This window comes from Protomyctophum bolini (genome assembly GCF_963924005.1).
Source record: "Protomyctophum bolini genome assembly, chromosome: 7".
Lineage (NCBI taxonomy): Eukaryota > Metazoa > Chordata > Actinopteri > Myctophiformes > Myctophidae > Protomyctophum > Protomyctophum bolini.
This window is the reverse complement of record NC_137868.1, coordinates 11947189-11966962: the sequence shown is the minus strand read 5'-3', so window position 1 is coordinate 11966962 and position 19774 is coordinate 11947189. Positions and strand designations below refer to the sequence as shown.

The window sequence follows — 19774 nt, the reverse complement described above, 5'->3', positions numbered from 1 at the left end:
ATTAGAAATGTTCCAGTCAGATACTCATTTATACACACAAAAAAAAGCTATATTTTGTGGTTGGCAAATATTGATCATGGAGCTTCCATGACCAATCAAAAATAGTTTTGGAAAAGGGATCTAGTTTTATTGGCAAAAATGTGTATATGGACCCTTAGCTTTTCTGGTCCTGTATGTTGTGGTTGTGAAGTTGCTTTCATGTATGAGTAGTAGTGACACATAATGCCTTAATGCTTGGCCTTTACTAAGATTTGATGTCATTGGATGGAAATATTATGTGGGCGGTGGGGGAGAGAATGAGGTCACAGCAGGGGACCCGCTTGATGGCTATAGCTTTAAGGCAAATATTATGGTGAAGACCTGTGAAGTTGATAGCAGCAGTCAAGTGAAGGGATGTGGTGGTCCATGTTGACCCATATACTTGGTTGACCGTTGTCCTCCAGGCTTCTAAAACTTGGTTTGCCCATTATGACAGACCCAGAATTGGGGCCCATGTGGTTAAGGAACAGTGAACCACAGTGAGCCTATACAGTTAAAAGAAGGCAAGAAGCCAATGCCATTGCCTGTTTATATCTACAAGGACTGTTATTGCATATCAGAGGATCGTTGTGTGTGAAGGTTGCATGCAAAGTGCCTATTAGGCGCTTTAGATGCGACCTTCACACAATTGAAGTCTTATCGAGTCAAGCTAACCAGCAGGGTGCAAAAGTAGTGAATCCTTGCGGTTGTCAACTTGAGTAGTGAACACAAGATGTTCTTTCACTCTGAAAGAGGTTCTGACACCTTTTAGTTGTCAGCTAAAGGCTATAGATCTCTGCCTACCTGGCAGAGATGTCTGGGGACATCTAAATTCAATTGCTAGAACCGTGGCGTGAATGGCCAGTTACAAACCTATATACGCCTCCTCCTTGAAAACAATTCATATCACTGTCTCTCTTTGCTTGGTTATGCAACAGTTATTTTCTAAAACTCTGAACTGTTTACACCCATTATTAGCAACGACATTGAGTTTAGATCTCACCAGACATACTGAAAGGCATCATCTGGCTACGCAAGACTAGCTGCTTTTATCTACTTTATTTATCTACTTACCCCCCTGTCATCTGTTTGGGTATTTTTGTTTACTTCTCCTTTTTTCATGAATAAAAAAATATCTCAAACTTTCATACTGCCTGTCTGGAGAGAACCAGTTAAAAGTAAGCCAAAGAAAGGCTTCCCTATTGCAAGTCTCCTTATCTTGGTTTGTACAGGTGACCTACAGTAGTCCCAGTCTTTTGTACCACCTGTCAAATGAATCCTGTGAGGACCTCCAATGTCTCAGCCAGGGAAGTATTTATTCAGTAGTGATAAAGCAGAGCACAGTTTACAAACTATTTCCTTGCATTAACCCTTTATACTTCATTGACTATGGGGTCCCCCAGAGGTCTTATACTGTATAGCTGATCTACAACTCACAACGCGACAGTTTGTAGATATTTTTGCAGATGTTCTTTTGCCAGAATAGGGACTCTAGGCTTCATGTGGTATAACATATTTCCGTTCCCCTGAAAGGTGGAATAGTTTTTGAGTCCATGATGTAATTCTATCTAGCTCGTCTATAGCTTAGAGGGCAAAGATACCAACTGAATCCCTGGATTAGTTGTTCCTCTCCTTTTATCCTCTGAGGTGAAGTAAAATTCTCTTTTCGTTTCACATCTATCTCATTGGTTACAGCAGAACTGCAGAAGTTATTGCCAATATAGGGCATAACAGTGGGCGACTGGCGTGGTTTACTGGGCGGCAGTGGCTCAGGGGTAGAGTGACCGGATGTTTGAACCCAGGCTCCCTCAGAGTTAGTGTCGAAGTGTCCTTGAGCAAGACTCTGAACCCCCAATTGCTCCCGATGTGCAGGTTGGAGCCTTGCATGGTTTCCTCCGGCATCGGTGTGTGAATGGGTGAATGTAATGCAGAGCTAGTGGTTTTGATAGACTGTCTGGTACCTCTTGCCGGATGGTAGCTTTTGGTAGAGGTGGCGACCGGGGTGAGGGGAGTCAAAAATAATCTTTCCTGCTCTCGCTTGTTGGTCCTGGAGAGATGTCAGGTTGCAACCAATGAGCCTCTCGGGCTGACCGAATGATCCGCTGCGATCTGCACCTGTCCAGAGGCAGTGAACCAGATGGTGATGGATATACTCCATGATGGCTGTGGAGAACTAGCCTGGTCAACCCCCCCCCCCCCTTGAATACATTTCATTCCTTTCAGAAATGCAACGTGATTTCAAGTGGTTAACCAGGCTAGTGGAGAACTGAAGTGGACCACAGTTTTCTGTGGCAGGTTTAATTTATTCAGCTGCCGCAGGAAGAACATCCTCTTGGTGATGATTTAGATTTTAGAATGATGACGTTCTCCTCCCGCTACTAGGCATGTGACCATTCACGCAACTCACGATACGATTCGAATCATGATATTGGGTTCATGATACGATTTCTCACAAATGTATTTTCCAGACAAATGACCTTTTTTTGTATTAGGCTATTATTTCTCTTTATACACAAATCCAGTATTGGCTTCTTTTTCTTTTACAATACTGTTTTTCAATCATAATTTCTCTTCAACAATTCTCAAATGTTTTACATAATGTATTTTGCAACATAACATAGTATACATGTTTTTATTTAATTGATTTAAATTGCCACTATAGTTTATATCGATATACGATATATCTTTACATGCCTACCCACTACTGAGAGTGGGAGGTTATAAAGAGTATGGGCTCTTTCATATTCTCCTCCAGACTTTAGAAACAAGCTCTCTATGCAACAACTCAACAATGCATTGCAGGTACGAAATTGTGGTGTTTCACAAGACTGTGAAACTGCTAACAACAGAAATAAAATATACAAATATACAACAAGATTATAATAGAGAAAATAGTGGATTGTGATGAAACGGTAGTTCTGGCTGCACCAGGAGCTATTGTGGTCTGCCTTCCATCTGTAGGTAGAATCATCCCCTTTGGAAGACTACTGATATGAGGGTTGTTCAGAAGCTGGACTGATTGATGGCTAGAGTTGAAGCTGTAGGTGGACAGAGAGAAGAGTCGTTTATACACAACATTTGAAGTCCCACACCCCACCACAAGCCCACCACGGGTCATAGAATTGTGATTCTAAATGAGTGCATTATGGCCTTCTGTATAGTGTCAGGTTGAAGCTGATTAATCTAATTACAATAAAGGTCTGCTGAGCTCAGCAGGCACCTGTAAATGTGAGTGTGTGCGTGTGCATGCATGTGTGAGTATAGCTGTGACTGTTCTTTGACAGGGTACTGCATATTTTGAATCAAATTGAGATACTCACTGAACATTAATACCAGTGATGTAAATCGGTTTTCAATGTAAAGGGGCCCAGGACCCAGGGGTGGTCTCTTAGATGGGTCCTATGGACATTTTATAAGTCCTACTTCAACGACATTAGAGTACAGTACTGAGTACAGTATTGCATGCACCCAATGACCCCCAGAGTGTGACATGATTGTATGAATTTGTGTCCTTTCTCAATGAAGTGTATGAGTCTAAGGTGCTGTCTACACGAGGACGTATTCTGCGTTACTTGCACAAGTACTTAGCCGATCCGCCCTTTCTGCCACATGGAGAGGGAGTTTTGGTTATTTATTAATGTGTACATTATATGTGAATGAAGGGTGTTGTTTGACCTGTAAAGGGAAGCCTTTAATATTGTTTGTGCATTTGTTCATGTGTGTGCTAATGGTTTATTTCACCATAACCACTTAATACTTAAGTATCACAGCTATTTTACATTTGCACATAATGTCTCTTCTCCGAAAATAGCCGACCTGTCACCTGTGAGCTTGTAGATGAGCTATTTTCAGAGAACAGATAAATTATGGAGATTATTTTACAATATAGGCTACATCAACATACATGTCTATTGCATCATATCAATGACTATACATCCATATCTAGTGTTCATTTAATCACTCGTTCCTAACCTGTTCATGAATTACTTCAAAATCTTATATTTGGTTGTAATGATAACTTAAACACTATACATTCATTCAATCACCATCGCCTTTAATCACCATCTTAACACAATACATCACATACATACAGTACAAAGTTTGAAACCCCCAACAGTTAATAAAGCCATGACAAGTCTGTAAAGTGTGTATAAATTGTTTATTTAAATAAACAAATAGGCTATTCCAGATGAGTGCTTCACTCATCTGACTGACTGCTTTGTTGCTTGCTGCTCCAATCAGTTAACCTCTTCTCTCTGGGGGAAACTTTGATGCCGGCTACATACTTGTGCGGGTAACAGCCGATCCGTTCTCGTGTGGCGGGGGTCTAAGGATGCAGGATACAGGCTATTTGCATCACTGATATTGTACTATAGGCCTACTGTTTGTATGTATGTTTGTCATTGCTACTCCAGTGAATCAAAAATCAAGAGGGTTTAAATGTTTGGTGTGGCATGTTCCACGAGACGAGAGGGAAAGGAGGAGGGGATAGGGAGGAAGGGTAGCTCCTATGTCTACGGCTTGTAGATCTGCTATTTTCGACAAAACAGGGACACTAAGGTTCATGTTGTTAAAGGCTCTCCCTCCCATTCTACTCTTAGATATTCTCAGTGTCACAAGTAATCTACAGTACATCCTGGGAGCGCACATGGTGTTCTAGCAGGCTTACTGTATAAGGTGCAATAAGCTCTTTAATATCATGTTATATGAGTTGCTATAATCGAGTGTCTTAACAAATTGTTCTGCATCATTTTGAGACCGGATGTGGCACGATTAATATAAGTCACATCTCCCAGGAGCGTGCCTGGCCTCTTCAATGTTATATGTAGGTGAAAAAAGGCAGTAGCCTATTTTTATGTGGGAGTTAAAGGACATATCCTGGTCAAAGATAACTCAGAGATTCCTTATGGGGGTACTGGAAACCACGGTGCCATCCAGCATAGTAATAGTTTCTACAGTGCTTAGTATCAAGCACAATGGCTTCAGTTTTGGCTGAGTATAGTACTGTAGTGGGTAGTGGTAGTCCCTATAGTCTTTATATCTTTGAGATATGTGACTTCAAAAGAGAAGCATTTTTTCCACTTGCTGCGGCTGGAAGGCTACAGATGTCATGTTTGTTTCCTCATGGCAGCTTTCTTTATCAGTATGCTTTTTTGAGATTATGGTCTCATACTGTGAGAGATGAGTTCATAGGCTAGTGGCTTGTAATGCTTGCTGGCATTCAGCGGAGGCCTTCAGTTGGAAGTCTTAGACGTCCTGTATAGCTGCCTGTCTCACTCAGATCAGTCAACCTGAACGGGGGTGTTCGTTGCATTCTGATCGGCTGCCTCAGTGCACTCACCCTCAAGCATTTCTCCCTCGTTTGTCCTTTCTTTACCGACATCAAAGAGCTTGGTCCCATGTGCTGGTTCATCCTCAGACTCCCCTGGCCAAACTCGCCCTCTCCATGGCTCCTTTGGCTTCTGCAGGCGTTGTAATATTCATCTGACAGCTGCACTAAACATTCTTAAAAGTCCGGGCTCCGCGCAACACCACCACTTAGCTATAGCAAGCAGTGTTTTCCTGTTTCCTGTGTAGAATGTCAAGCTCTACATCATGTTCCTCTTCAGGACAGAGCTACAGGTGGAAAACCAGTAAAGTATTTGTCAACCACCAGTGCATGCGGTTCAGTGTCTCCAATCATTTATGTTGCTTGTCTTGATACAGTTTGCCATTTAACAATTCAAAAGGCCATGAAAAGGAAAGATTAGACATCACAAGTGATTTATTATGCTAAATGTGCAGTAGGAGGATGACAAAGATGGATGACATGCAATAGGCAGATTTGAACTATAACATCACAGGGACATGGTATATGCACTTAAGTTAAGACTGCTGTTTTTCACATAACAGTAGTTTGTTTTGATGCAAACCCTATGTCTAGTTTTAAGATTTATCTCTGTACATAAGTAGAAGGTAAGAAGAAACACATGTTTTAGGATACACAGTTCATTAACATCTGCTGTTCATCATGTGAGTGATGTGACATATGGCTGACTGTCCCTAGCCCTACATGTTCTGTATGAAAGTGACATATGGCTGACTGTCCCTAGCCCTACATGTTCTGTATGAAAGTGACATATGGCTGACTGTCCCTAGCCCTACATGTTCTGTATGAAAGTGACATATGGCTGACTGTCCCTAGCCCTACATGTTCTGTATGAAAGTGACATATGGCTGACTGTCCCTAGCCCTACATGTTCTGTATGAAAGTGACATATGGCTGACTGTCCCTAGCCCTACATGTTCTGTATGAAAGTGACATATGGCTGACTGTCCCTAGCCCTACATATTCTGCATGAAAGTGAAATTCTACACATGAAGACTGAAAGCATCTAAAACCTTGCTTGTGGAGTTTTTGTTTATTTTTCCCCCAGTGAAACATTTAGTTACACCAACATTGTTTCTGTGAACCACTTTTATATACTTATACTTTTTTTTATTATTTGTTTTACTCCATTTGGTCAAGGGAGACATAGACCATCACCACACTAGTGGACTGGACATCAACCACTTTGTCAATGTGGGGACAATGCATCTCAAGAGTATAAGAGTACTTAAGAGTATTAATTGACTCCACACTTTCCTAAATAACACAATTGGTGTGCAAGGCAATGGTACTAAAATTTAAGTAAAGCCCTTAATTATGATAATGATAATTATGTTTGATTCCGGTCTGCTTGTAAATAAAATAAATAATGTATTTATGGATTATTTAAGCTGCTGCCAGCTGTCAGTATTTATATTGTTAAATTGCTTTTGTAATTTTGATGGCATAATTTTATACATTGTTGAGGCCCTCCTATATACAGGTTTAATTCCTTAAACAAACATTAAAAACGCCATCATTTTGTCCCTAAAAGTGTAAATGAGCCCACGTCATAAGATAAAAAAGAAAGAAAATGGAACAAGTGATTAGACACCCAGAGAGACAGTCCACCTTCTCAGCTCATTCAGCCCATCGATTTTCTTAATCAAATACTGAATTGATTTGAGCATCTTGTTACATAACAGTAAAAAACTGCTAGCCTCCCTCCACTAACACAAAGGACACTGTGGCAGCAGTGGGTTGCCACTTGGGAACCGGATGGTTCCTGTTCAATTGGCTCTCCCTGCGTTAGTGTTGAAATGTCCTTGAGCAATACACTTAACCCATACCATAACTGCTTCCTTGCATGGTTTCCTCTGCTGTCGGTGGGTGATATGATAGAGCGTCGCAGTCTCTGAATGACGAGCGGCCCGGAAGAGAATTTCCCATTTGTTTTTCCCATAAATTTCTTTTTTTATTGCGACCACAAGTCGCATTAACTATGAAAACTTTCATTTTCTGTCGTCCTCAGTCAGTCAATCTGTCACCTCCATATGTGACCAGATTTGACTGAGAGACTGCCATCGCACAAATTCCAGCTTTTCACCAGAGGAGAAAATTAGTTAATTAGTTAATAGCACAGACAGACTCTTCACATACTGTCTGAAATAAGTGTCAGAGCTTAAAACGACATGTAAATATGAAATAAATGTAGCTAGGTGTAATGTTAGAGACCACAGAAGTGAACCTTTCAAGCCTGTTTTCTCAACTCACTGTTTTCTGCAAGACATTACTCTATAAGCCATATCTCCAAAACTGGTAGGTCAAACTGAACAACCAATACGTCAATTTGAAGCTATGTTTCCCTGTTTTCATGAAAACTAAAAAACTAAAAAAATCCAATGGCAGTCTCTCAGTCAAATTTGGCCTCCATATGGTCAGGCTTCGTGACATCACGTCTAGTCACCCACGTCTCCATATAGGATCACACATCGTCGTGACATCACATCTCCATATATATATGGTCACGCATCATGACCATTATGGATGATTGCAGGTGTCTGACATCATCAAACCCTCTACACACAAGACACGCTATAAATTGGCCATGATTGGGTGATTCGGGTCACACTTTTGCCTGTTCTTTGAGTTAGCATTGATCTGAAGGCAGTCTTTAACGGTTTTCCTTGGTCCACACAGGCTACATTGAGGAGGCATGCATCCTCGCCTGTCCGTCAGACTGTAAGCTCAGCGAGTGGTCCAACTGGTCACGCTGCAGCAAGTCCTGTGGCAGCGGGGTCAAAGTTCGCTCCAAGTGGCTTCGAGAGAAACCCTACAATGGTGGTCGGCCATGTCCAAAACTGGACCATATCAATCAGGTACAGTAATGTCCAGTTCCATAATGATGGTTAAATCAGATTGTTATGGTGCTGGATGAATGGGAGTTAGAAACCTCAGCTACTGTTTCAGTTTGCCATTGTCTCCTAGAGTGTGTTTATAAGCTGCGCTGCAATGTGTTTTGGATTATGGCAACTTGAACACGCGCAATACTTATAAGACCAACTGCAGAGGGGAGAGAAATAAGAGGGAGCAAATGAAATCTCAATGAATAATAAGCTTGAGTCCGCAAGGCTTTCCATTACCTTCCTCTCATTATTGTGGCAACCGTTTTTGCTGAGCAGTGGCAGTGAGAAAGAGATGGTTCCTATTAATGGAACCCATCTACCATATTTATGTCTTGGCTTCATGTTGGCTGATTTGTTGAGGTTGCTTTGATTTTAAATAAATAAATAAATGTAAATGCTTCTTGGCCTATGTGAATATCAACAGACGCAGATTAAGGTTGTGTTGATGTTTGGTGCACAGTTTATGCAGGTATTTGTGCTGGGGGCTTTTCTGATTATGTCCTTTAAACTGCTGCATTAATCAAATGTACTGCACTCTATGCACCGGGCATACATTCATTAATCCAACTGTGTCTGTTTTTAATATCCTCCCCAACGCCCACTGGATATGACTTATTGCTACAGGCTCAGGTAAGAGCCTCTCTCTTCTCTCATTTATTACAGTATATGGTCTCACATGTTGAATGTCATCCATGTCGGTGGGTCCCTGACATACAGTAGATAGATGGACAGCACATTGCCACCATACACCCAAAATGGAAGAAGAAAAAAATGGCAGTAGCATTACCAACATAATTGAAGCACCAGAGCACCTTCCTTCCTGTATAACTAAACATATTATATTGTTCCAATCCTTTGCATGATCACAGGTGTATGAAGTAGTACCTTGTCAGAGTGACTGCAATCAGTACATCTGGGTGGCAGAGCCATGGAGCGTTTGGAAGGTTAGCAATGTGGATCTGAAAGAGAACTGCGGTGAGGGGGTCCAGACCAGAAAAGTCAGGTAGGAATTCATTGAAAATGATAGAACCTTCTTAGCATTTTTGTTTTCCTGCATATGCATTCAATTTAAAATACGTGCAGATATATACTTGCAGTCATAGAAAAGAACAGCACACATATTGTATACAGCTGTAAGATATTTCAAATTGGGGGTCCTTGGGTTGAGAATCACTGAAATAGCCCACACATTCTGCTAGTCACAAATCCTCACCACCACCCGTAGCCCAGTTATAGATGAAAAGGTGACCTTTGTACTGTCCCTCGACAGAATGACAGTGTTGTTCATCATTCCATTGCATAGGTCAAATAAGAACAACCTCAGAATACAGTATCTCACTCTGGGCCAGTCCCACAGGTGCATGCCAAACACCATTGTATCGCTGGGCCAGTACCACAGGTGCATGCTAAACTCTGTCTTATCTCTGGACCAATCCCACAGGTGCATGCTAAACTCTGTCTTATCTCTGGACCAATCCCACAGGTGCATGCTAAACACCATCGACGGGCCATCAGACCCAGTAGAGGACTACCTGTGTGACCCAGAGGAGATGCCTCTAGGGGCCAGGGAGAGCCGACTGCCCTGCCCCGAGGACTGTGTCCTCAATGACTGGGGCCCCTGGAGTCGCTGCAGCCGGGTAAGAGCTCACACACACAGAGCAGCCAGAAGACATTCGCGCAAAATAAGTTAATCTCTTAACAAATGGAGCTGTGAGAATTCACCATAAGCCCCATGGAGATTAATCCCGGATGTCTCTATCTCATCAAAGTTATTTTCTCTGAGGCCTAACGAATTCAAAGGATAGTGAGACCGTATTGTGTTGTACTGTGTAGCATGTGAATCTTTCCCAGCAGGTTATTTCTCGCCCACAGCGGAGATATAAAAGAGATATACGAAGTGTAGTGAGGTATAGAAATCACAGTAAATCACTTATATTACCCAGCATTCATTGGGTATTGAGCAGAGTAGCTAGAAGATTTATGATTAAAAACAAATCCAAGAACTGAAAGTCACATTTACGGAATATACACACTTCTTTGTGGGAATATCTCACAGAAGTATTGACACACTTTTACTATCTGTCCTTAACATTGGTACTGAACAGCTTTAAGTTTACTGCTCCTGCACCCTGAGACCGCTTGCAGACACATGTACCGCTAGGTGAATTGATCTCGATCAGGACCTAAAGGGTTTGGTTGAAGATTCAATTGTAATTTGTGATTGCTTCCTTAGGCAAAACCTCCACCAGAGGATGTGGAGTTAGCTACTTTAGCAGACAGCTTGAGGATCCAATGGAGTTAGCTGGTTTTGTCAGAAGAGCGTTTTAATACTTTTAATTGGTTCAATATTTTTAAGCAACACAGATGAATGGAGTTAGCTTATTTCTGCCAGACAGCGACGATATATAATTTATGTGCCGAAAATGGCCCACCTACAAGTTTGCAATGTGTTGTGAGCTTGTAGATCTGCTATTTTTGGGGCATGACACCAGCACGCAACCAAGTATAATTTAAGCATAAGAGACAGCAGAATATTAAGTACCTGAGTTGTGCTAAAGGCAAAATTTAACGGCTTTGACTTCACCCACTGTTCTCACATCAGAACTCAGGCTATCGTTAATCACACTCATTCTCTCTGAGTGCCTGACACACGACTTCCCACAATTCCAATCTCGACATGGAGTCCACAGCGGGCACCAGTGGGACGGCACACATGTTTTATTCATCACTCCACGACTCCAGCAATGTAGTTATTTTAAAGACTGTCATTTCTGCCTCGCTATCCCCACTGTGGGCAATGGCTGTGTAAGAACTGCTGGTATACCATTCCAGTTGAAAAAAAGACATGCTGTCATTTCCTGTTGAAAAAAGCCAAAGATTTTTTTAATTCTGGGAATGTGAACAGAAAAGGGAGTGAATACTGTATTATTAGAAAAGTAGTCCCTCTGGGAGATCCCCATCCAGAGAATGGCTGAACATCAGCGTGTCCTATAGTAATCCACTTATTTAGAGAAATTATTTATGTAGCAATAAGCTGAGAAATAATCAAAGAGCAGGCAAATTCACCCAGTTGAATAGACCGTATTGTTGAGTAAATATGGACATCATATTGGCAGGAGTTCTGGGTTGAAAAAAGGCTTAGTTCCAGTTTGAGGATCTGCCTGCACTGAGTTCTTATCACTTGCTACAACATGGCTTGCTCACTGGATCATTTATGCTTTCATAAGAATATACACCCCTCATCCCTCTCTCATTTTGAAAACATGCAAATGGTTAATAGAAATCTTCTGTTTCAGCCTTGCACCAGAAGCAACAGTCGAGTGCGGACGGCTTATGCACTCCGATCGCCTAGTGTGGGGAGAGAGTGTCCTGAAACCACTGACAAAGAGCCATGTAGCCTGAATCTAAACTGTTTCAACTACTTCTACAATATCACAGGTAATGGACATGATGGTGAATAACAGATTCCTTTATGAAATTGCATAAAAGGCTGATTTAGTCTGGGAGTCCTGTTTTGGGTATTATCCTCACAATTCCTCATTAACATATACAAAATATAGCCATGCATCTGTTCTAAATGCAATTAAAATTGTTTTTAAATTGGCAGTACTTTATTACAAAATGTAAGGCTGACTGTCAGAATTCAATTCTATTAACACATTTTGTACATAATACGTCCTGAAACGTCATAAGGATTGGAACCAAGAGGTGCCTTAGACGTCTGTGGACGTCCTAGCGACGTCCAAACGACGCGGGGCGAGATAATAATATTCAGAATAATTACTTTTTTTTACTTTTTTTTTGCATTTCGCTTTTCGCTTGCCGTATGCTAACGCTCTGTGAAACTATTAGCTTGTCATTGACTCCCATGTTAGCGCGGCGGAAAGAATGACTCGTATCTCCTGATCCAGGACGCTCTCCGTGGTGATGAATGGATCGATATGCTGGCGCTGCGTTTCTGCTCCTCATCCGTCTCTCCCGCAAAATATGAACTCTTTTTGGAGCGTATATAAATATATTAAGATGATCGGAGATTGTGATGGCACTTTGTCAGTCAACTTTTTTAAGAAAGTATTTCCGGTTCATGGCTTTCAAAATAGAAGCGATCACTACTCTGGCGATTACTCTGGCGCAAGCAGCGCCTTTATTTTGATGCAGTTCCGGTACTAAATGTGTTAATATTTGTCATCTCATCTTCAATGCTGCTCCCTTTTCCCAATTTCACTTGTTTTCGTCTGTCTTTGTTTTTGTCTCTGTCATCATTACACTGGGAGCCTTGGCAGCTAATCTCCACTTCTGGTATCCCAGTGGCACGCAGCCTTCCCAGGGCATATGTACATAAAATACGAGGACAGATCATTATAGGGAAGAGGGTCTGTTTCTCATTTTGGCTGAGCCCATCTTGGCTGAGCTGAGCCATTTCTCTCATTCTCCCTTGTTCTCTCACTTTCGGCTGCTCTGTTGCCGTTTCTCTTCCTCAATGCAGTGAGTCTCCCTATTCCACTCCCCAGAGCTTCACAAAGCTCCCCTACAGGAGGAGACAGAGCTCCCCGCTCTGAGTTGAGCTCTGAAACGAGCTCACTGCAGCTAAAAACAGCCACTCATCTTTGTCACAAGATTGCAAGCTTCATGAGTATTTTTGTATTTTTTAACAACAACAGCACACACAGTATATTTATTTATGTAAGGGCTTTGGTACCCAAGTGCCCTGGATTTGATATGACACACACTCTCACACACGCACGCAGGCGCACGCACACACACACACACACACACACACACACACACACACACACACACACACACACACACACACCGCACAGCAAAGCTGGCATATTGCCTCTGAAGGTTGATATATTCTGTTGTATATGTATGATGTTTCTTGTAAAATAATTGACGTGCTGACAGTGATGCCACACCCTCCTCCACTTTCAGAGGAGAAGACTGGAATAGGACTAATAAAGCTTGCTTTGTTGGCCAAAGGCACCGTAACACCTAATTTATACAATGTCACTCGACAAAAATAACAGGTTTTCAACTGAAAAATGGGTCAGGTCGGGACGTGATCATCCAACAAAGTCTAAATTTGCCCTGACACAGACGGTACTGTTATGATAATGATAGGAAACAGACTAGGAGGAGTCAAGAGGGCTGATGCCAAATGCATTGGCCTCTTTTCTGACAAAGAAATCATCATGATAGATGATACTGACAATGTAAGCTAGATGTTATTTTAAGATACTGTAATATAATTGTCAGTATGGCATTTTTTCCTTAACACAGTGACTGATATTTGCAGGTGTGTGACGCAGAGGAACAGTTTATCAGCTAGAGTCAAGCCCACTGTCATTTTCAGCTTATAAATCATTATCAACCCTTTAAATGTAAACTTGTAATCGATTAAACTTAACATTTTAAGATCTATGCACAAGATCTATGATGTGGTCATTTGACATAATTGATCACATTGGCATATGCCTGATTAAGATATTTAAGCACTGAGAAAACTGTTGCGCCTTTCTTCGTCCTTTTTTCGCGGTGGTCTCAAAAACATAAGGGAAACTTTGACAGGAAAAGACTGATTAAGATATTTAGCATGAATTCAGATAATCCAAACTGTGGGATATACTGTATATCCACAACATTTCATTTTCTTCTTTTATTATCGGTTACTTTATTTGGTATTATGAGCTGTCACTAGAACATCTGTTGCCTGGCTGGTACTGTTTATTAACACTTACTATGCATTGCTCATAATGTTTGCAGAAGATTACTGTGTGGCTGCACTGGTTGTGAATAACAGCATTAGCTAAATGGCAGTGAAATGAAAATGAAGTTGTAAGAAATGGAAATCCTTACAGTCAGGGAAAGGGGGCTACTGCAGCTGATAAAATAGCATTCTTGATAGAGTATAATGTGGAAAAAATGGGGAGAGTTGTATTTGATGCTAATCGCTAATGTCTCCCTCCCCGGGGATCTCCAGTAGAGAGAAATCAGATGTTGTCCAATTTTCTTTTGGGATCATAAGCCACGTAGCATGAAATGGCATCATAGATATTCGAACACATTGCAGTGGGGGTGTTAGTGGGACAATTTAGCTGTCACTGCTGTCAGCCAAGTGCAAAGAAGTAAGAATTGGCACTGTTGTGAAGCTAACAACCAGACTGGCTTGCCTTTATTTGCTGGCCCGTAAACATTCACTGTTTGGGAGTACATGTCAGCTGAGCACGTACTGTACTGTAGGATGCTACAAAGCTTGTTCAATGGCCTAGGCACAGAGACTCTGAACTTGTCAGCTGTTACTGCTGATTGTTCAGATCTGTGGGCGATAGTGTCACAATGTCGCTGTGTTGTGTTTCCTCTCAGACTGGAGTACGTGTCAGCTGAGCCCTAACGCTGTGTGTGGGAATGGTGTGAAGACCAGGATGCTGGACTGTGTTCGCAGTGATGGCAAGTCTGTTGACCTCAAGTTCTGTGAGGAAGTAAGTCCTGGATCTCTGTAAATGGTAAATGGTGCATTTATATAGCGCCTTTATCCAAGGCGCTTTACAGAGATTGTGCATTACATTCACCCATTCACACACACATTCATACACCAATGGCGGAAGAAACCATGCAAGGCACCAACCCCCACATCAGGAGCAATTAGGGGTTCAGTGTCTTGCTCAAGGACACTTCGACACTAACCTTGGGGGAGCCCGGGTTCGAACTTCCAGCCACTCTACCCCTGAGCCTGTCTGTCTGTCTGTGTCTGTCTGTCTGTCTGTCTGTCTGTCTGTCTGTCTCTTACTTACAGTATTTACTTAAAATTATGTCACTGAATGTCACCCACAACAGAACTATAATGATGTGTCACATTTTTCAGTTCATCATTATGAAGAATTAGTTAACTTACTGTCTGTACCCCTTTACTTCTTTTACTTTATTTATTTCCATCTTCCATCTTAGTCTTTCTGACAGAAACCTCCGTATAGACTTAATCACGTCACTCATTACTGTATTCATAGTACTATTACGCCTGCAGGAATATGAAATATTCACAAGTGTTCCCACACAGACAATGCTGTCAGTGGATTGGGTCAGGCATTTTATTCATTCATATTGTGTAATTGTATCCGGCAGGCTGTGGCAGAGAGTCTTCCCCACTGCTATTTAACCCATGGCCCTCTTCATCGTCTGGCTTATTCACAATTACACAATGTGTCTGAACAGCTTTCAAAAGAGCCCTGGTATCCCAGTAGACCAGCCTGATGCTGCCTAGAACCACATGCCCCCTATCAGAACAAAGGCTTCTGGGAGTTGTAGTATCCAAAATTCCAAATGTCACACTGAGTTCCAACACATTTGACGGTTCAGAGCTGTAATGGGGTTTGTCTGAAGAGACCGGAATTGTAAATGATACGATGATGATGGATTCTTCTCCATTTCCTCTGTAGTTAAATCTGGAAAAGAAGTGGCAGATGAATATCTCCTGTGTGGTGGAATGTCCCGTCAACTGTCAGCTCTCAGAATGGTCGGCCTGGTCTGAGTGTTCACAGACCTGTGGACTCGAAGGTACAGGGATTGACAATGCAAGACATTCAGGTAGATAGAGCGTGAAATTAAGAAGACCAATCTCAATGGTGGAAATAATTAAAGTAGCCTACAATCTTGATGTGTTTTTCTTTTACTTTAGTGGAGTATTTCCAGTTTTCAATTATTTTACTCCACTACATCTCAGAGGCAAAATACTTTTACTACTACAATTATTTGAAACATTTAGTTACTACTAGTTACTTTGTGTATTTTGATTATTATTACAAAACAAAACATATACATTAACCACTTAAGCCCTATATACATTTCAGCCATTTGAAAATAGCCGATCTACAAGCTCACAATGTGTCGTGATGCGATCCGTTGTGAGCTTGTAGATATGCTACCTTCTGAAAATCTTTTTTCAGCAGAGCGCAAACCAAACATTGAGTGCTCCATGTGCGCCCTGTCGCATTCAGTACCTATTTAGCTAAAAGCAATTGCAACCTGTCGTGTCGTTTTAGATAAGAGGGTTAGGCAATTGGTAAAGAATCTAGAATCAAGAGGGTTTCTTTAATTGTCACTACGGTTGTGTCTGTCCCATAGGCTTGTGTGAAAACCTTTGCAGTACCCAGGTGGAGCGAGATCAATTCGTGGCGGCGGCGACTCGCCACGACCTATTTTTTTACGCCATGACGTAATCTTCATTATCCGCCATGGCAGAACAAAATCCGCCGTGGCGAGTACAGAATCCGCCATGGCGGCGACTCGCCACGACCTATTTTTTTACGCCATGACGTATTCTTCATTATCCGCCGTGGCGAGTACAGAATCCGCCATTGTTTTTTTTTTTTTTGCGTGCCGTGGTGCAGGTTTTATTGTCCTAGTAGTACTATTCTCGGAATTATTTCATCCTCTTGTAGCGTAACGGTTAGCGCTCTCGCCCCTATAGTCAAGGCACTGTGCCGGGCCAGGTTCGATTCTTGCAAAAAACAAACTTTTTTTTTTTAAAGTTATTTTTTTACCCGTACATACAGTGTGTGTGCGTGCGTGCGTATACAGTGTGCGTGCGTGTATGCGTGCGTGCGTATACAGTGTGTGTGCGTGCGTGCTTCATCGTATTTATTATTATTATTATTATTATTAATATGCAGGTAATAATAATAAATACGATGAAGCACGCACGCACGCACGCACGCACACACACACTGTATACGCACGCATACACGCACGCACACTGTATACGCACGCACGCACACACACTGTATATGCGTGCGTGCGTGCTTCATCGTATTTATTATTATTACCTGCATATTAATAATAATAATAATAATAATAATAAATACGATGAAGCACGCACGCACACACACACACACACACACACTGTATACGCACGCACGCATACACGCACGCACACTGTATACGCACGCACGCACACACACTGTATGTACGGGTAAAAAAATAACTTTAAAAAAAAAAAGTTTGTTTTTTGCAAGAATCGAACCTGGCCCAGCACAGTGCCTTGACTATAGGGGCGAGAGCGCTAACCGTTACGCTACAAGAGGATGAAATAATTCCGAGAATAGTACTACTAGGACAATAAAACCTGCACCACGGCACGCAAAAAAAAAATAAACAATGGCGGATTCTGTACTCGCCACGGCGGATAATGAAGAATACGTCATGGCGTAAAAAAATAGGTCGTGGCGAGTCGCCGCCACGGCGGATTCTGTACTCGCCACGGCGGATTTTGTTCTGCCATGGCGGATAATGAAGAATACGTCATGGCGTAAAAAAATAGGTCGTGGCGAGTCGCCACCGCCACGAATTGATCTCGCTGTCTCTCGCAGTACTATCATTAAATCACAGGGAATCAGATAAGAGTTGAATACTGGCTAAAAAGGCACTGAAGGTGGTTAGTGGAGATGATAATGTGACAAAAACTAAAAGCTTAAAGGTGTGAGAGTTTGCTGTATTTTTTTATTCAATTTTTTGTCTGTTTTGTTCATTTTGCACTGTGATAGATTTAGAACAAATTAAATGGTTAATAGTTTCGGGCCTCTTGCCATAGTCAAGAAGGAGAAGTCAAAGCAACAAGAATTAATCAATATGGCTCTGGGACTGAGCAGTACTGTATGAAGCCTTCTTTGTTTAAGTCAAGCACATCATCTATCATATCTTGGCAGACATAAGGATAACACTTGTCACATCCTGTCTGTTCGGTCCAGGGAGAATGTGGAGGCAGAGGTTGGTGGTGCAAGCATCTCAGGGGGACGGACGTCCCTGTCCTCTTCAGATGGAGCAGTGGAAACCCTGTCCTGTCAGGCCCTGCTACCGTTGGCAGTATAGCCCCTGGTCCGAGTGCAGAGTGGAGGTACAATAATCTATACTCATTTGTCAAGGTATGAAATTGCACACATGCCATACAGGCAAAAGAAACCTAGAAGCATAGTGGCCCTCAATTGTAAATCCAAATTTCATAAATGATTAGAAGGTATGCATGCTGATTTAATTAGCTTATTGAGTTTTAACCACTTAACCTCTATTATATACTTATAATACATTATATATGTATTATGTACCCCAAGGTTCTACTTGGCCACCCACCTCCTTTCTTCCCTCTCGTCTACACCATCATGTTAGCCGTCAATAAACAAGCTCACGATGCAATACAAGTTGCCAGGGTTTTTGTGGTTAACTACATAATTATACAATTGTATTGTCAACTAACCAGATACTGGAAACATTTAATGTTTCCAGTATCTGGTCAGTGTTTACAATTCAACACTCCCCCCTGCTGTGTTGCTCTCTCCAGAACGTAGTGTGTGGACATGGCCAGCGCTACAGGAACCTGTCCTGCTTTGTGTCAGACGGCTCCGGGGAGGGTGAGGGCAGCCAGGTGGACGAGGAGCTGTGTAGCAACCTGGAGATGGTGGTCAACGGAGACGAGCAGATCATACTGAAGGAGAGCTGCGTTCTGCCCTGCCCAGGTACAGTAGTTGGTGGACTCTTAGCCACTAGTCATGTGTTACTGTACGTGGTGTTGCTTTATCAACGGATGCTCTTTTTATGTCCTGACTTTTTTATGTTTGCACAACTTGAAATACACAACAATTAAATAAAACATGCAATATTAGAGTGTGTACTAGAGAGACAATACCAACTCGGGACTCTGCCCTCCACTCATTCCTCATCATCAGGGTCTTGCACGGTCTGCTGTGTTGCTAGCTCCGCTGTCACGCTGCAGTGTGTCTATGTACTGTAGGTGGTGTCTTGAGTCTTCCCCTCCTAGCTGCGCCTTGGGTTGGCTCCCACAGTGTCAGCTTGTTGGCTACCATCTCCAGGTGCCTGACACACAGTGCCCTGCCAGCCTCATCCTTCTCTCACCTTGTCCGTGAGCTGCGGGAGGCCTCCATAGAGGTCCATGTTTCTGATATTAAATAGAAACTATGGATAATAAAACAAATAAAGACATGCAGTACTGTAATATACTGTACAGTGGTGTGTGTGTGTGTGTGTGTGTGTGTGTGTGTGTGTGTGTGTGTGTGTGTGTGTGTGTGTGTGTGTGTGTGTGTGTGTGTGTGTGTGTGTGTGTGTGTGTGTGTGTGTGTGTGTGTGCGCCTGTGTGCCTGTGTGTGTGGGTGCGCCTGTGTGTGTGTGTGGGTGCCTGTGTGCGTGCACACGCACTCGCCTGCTACAGTATACAGTATATATATATATATATTGATCTCTGGAGGGAAATTCAGGTTGTACTTTATTGTTGCAACTGTGTACAGGTACAGAAGAGTAAAACTTATTTTTGTTTGGCTTCCTTCAGACAATGCAACAGCATAGATTGTAGCACCAACAGCAGCAAGGGTGAAACACAAGAGAGGTACAGGAAAGAGAAAAGTTAAACAAAATTGTGGAATGGATCTCCTTAATGAATGTAATGTACAGTACAGTCTATAGTCTAAATATATACTGTATACACAGTACTTTATACACT

At 42.1% G+C, this 19774-nt stretch overlaps 1 protein-coding gene across 1 annotated transcript in view; it reads left to right on the top strand.

The window, feature by feature from the left end:
* Window positions 1–19774, top strand: part of LOC308319250 (thrombospondin type-1 domain-containing protein 7A-like) — a 128855-nt gene that overhangs the window by 95187 nt on the left and 13894 nt on the right. Inside the window, exons 16-23 of the mRNA XM_080769223.1 lie at window positions 8066–8244; window positions 9141–9274; window positions 9755–9908; window positions 11568–11709; window positions 14638–14753; window positions 15708–15825; window positions 18015–18160; window positions 18602–18776. Coding sequence (XP_080625349.1) covers window positions 8066–8244; window positions 9141–9274; window positions 9755–9908; window positions 11568–11709; window positions 14638–14753; window positions 15708–15825; window positions 18015–18160; window positions 18602–18776 — 1164 coding nt within the window. The remainder of the gene's footprint in view (window positions 1–8065; window positions 8245–9140; window positions 9275–9754; window positions 9909–11567; window positions 11710–14637; window positions 14754–15707; window positions 15826–18014; window positions 18161–18601; window positions 18777–19774) is intronic.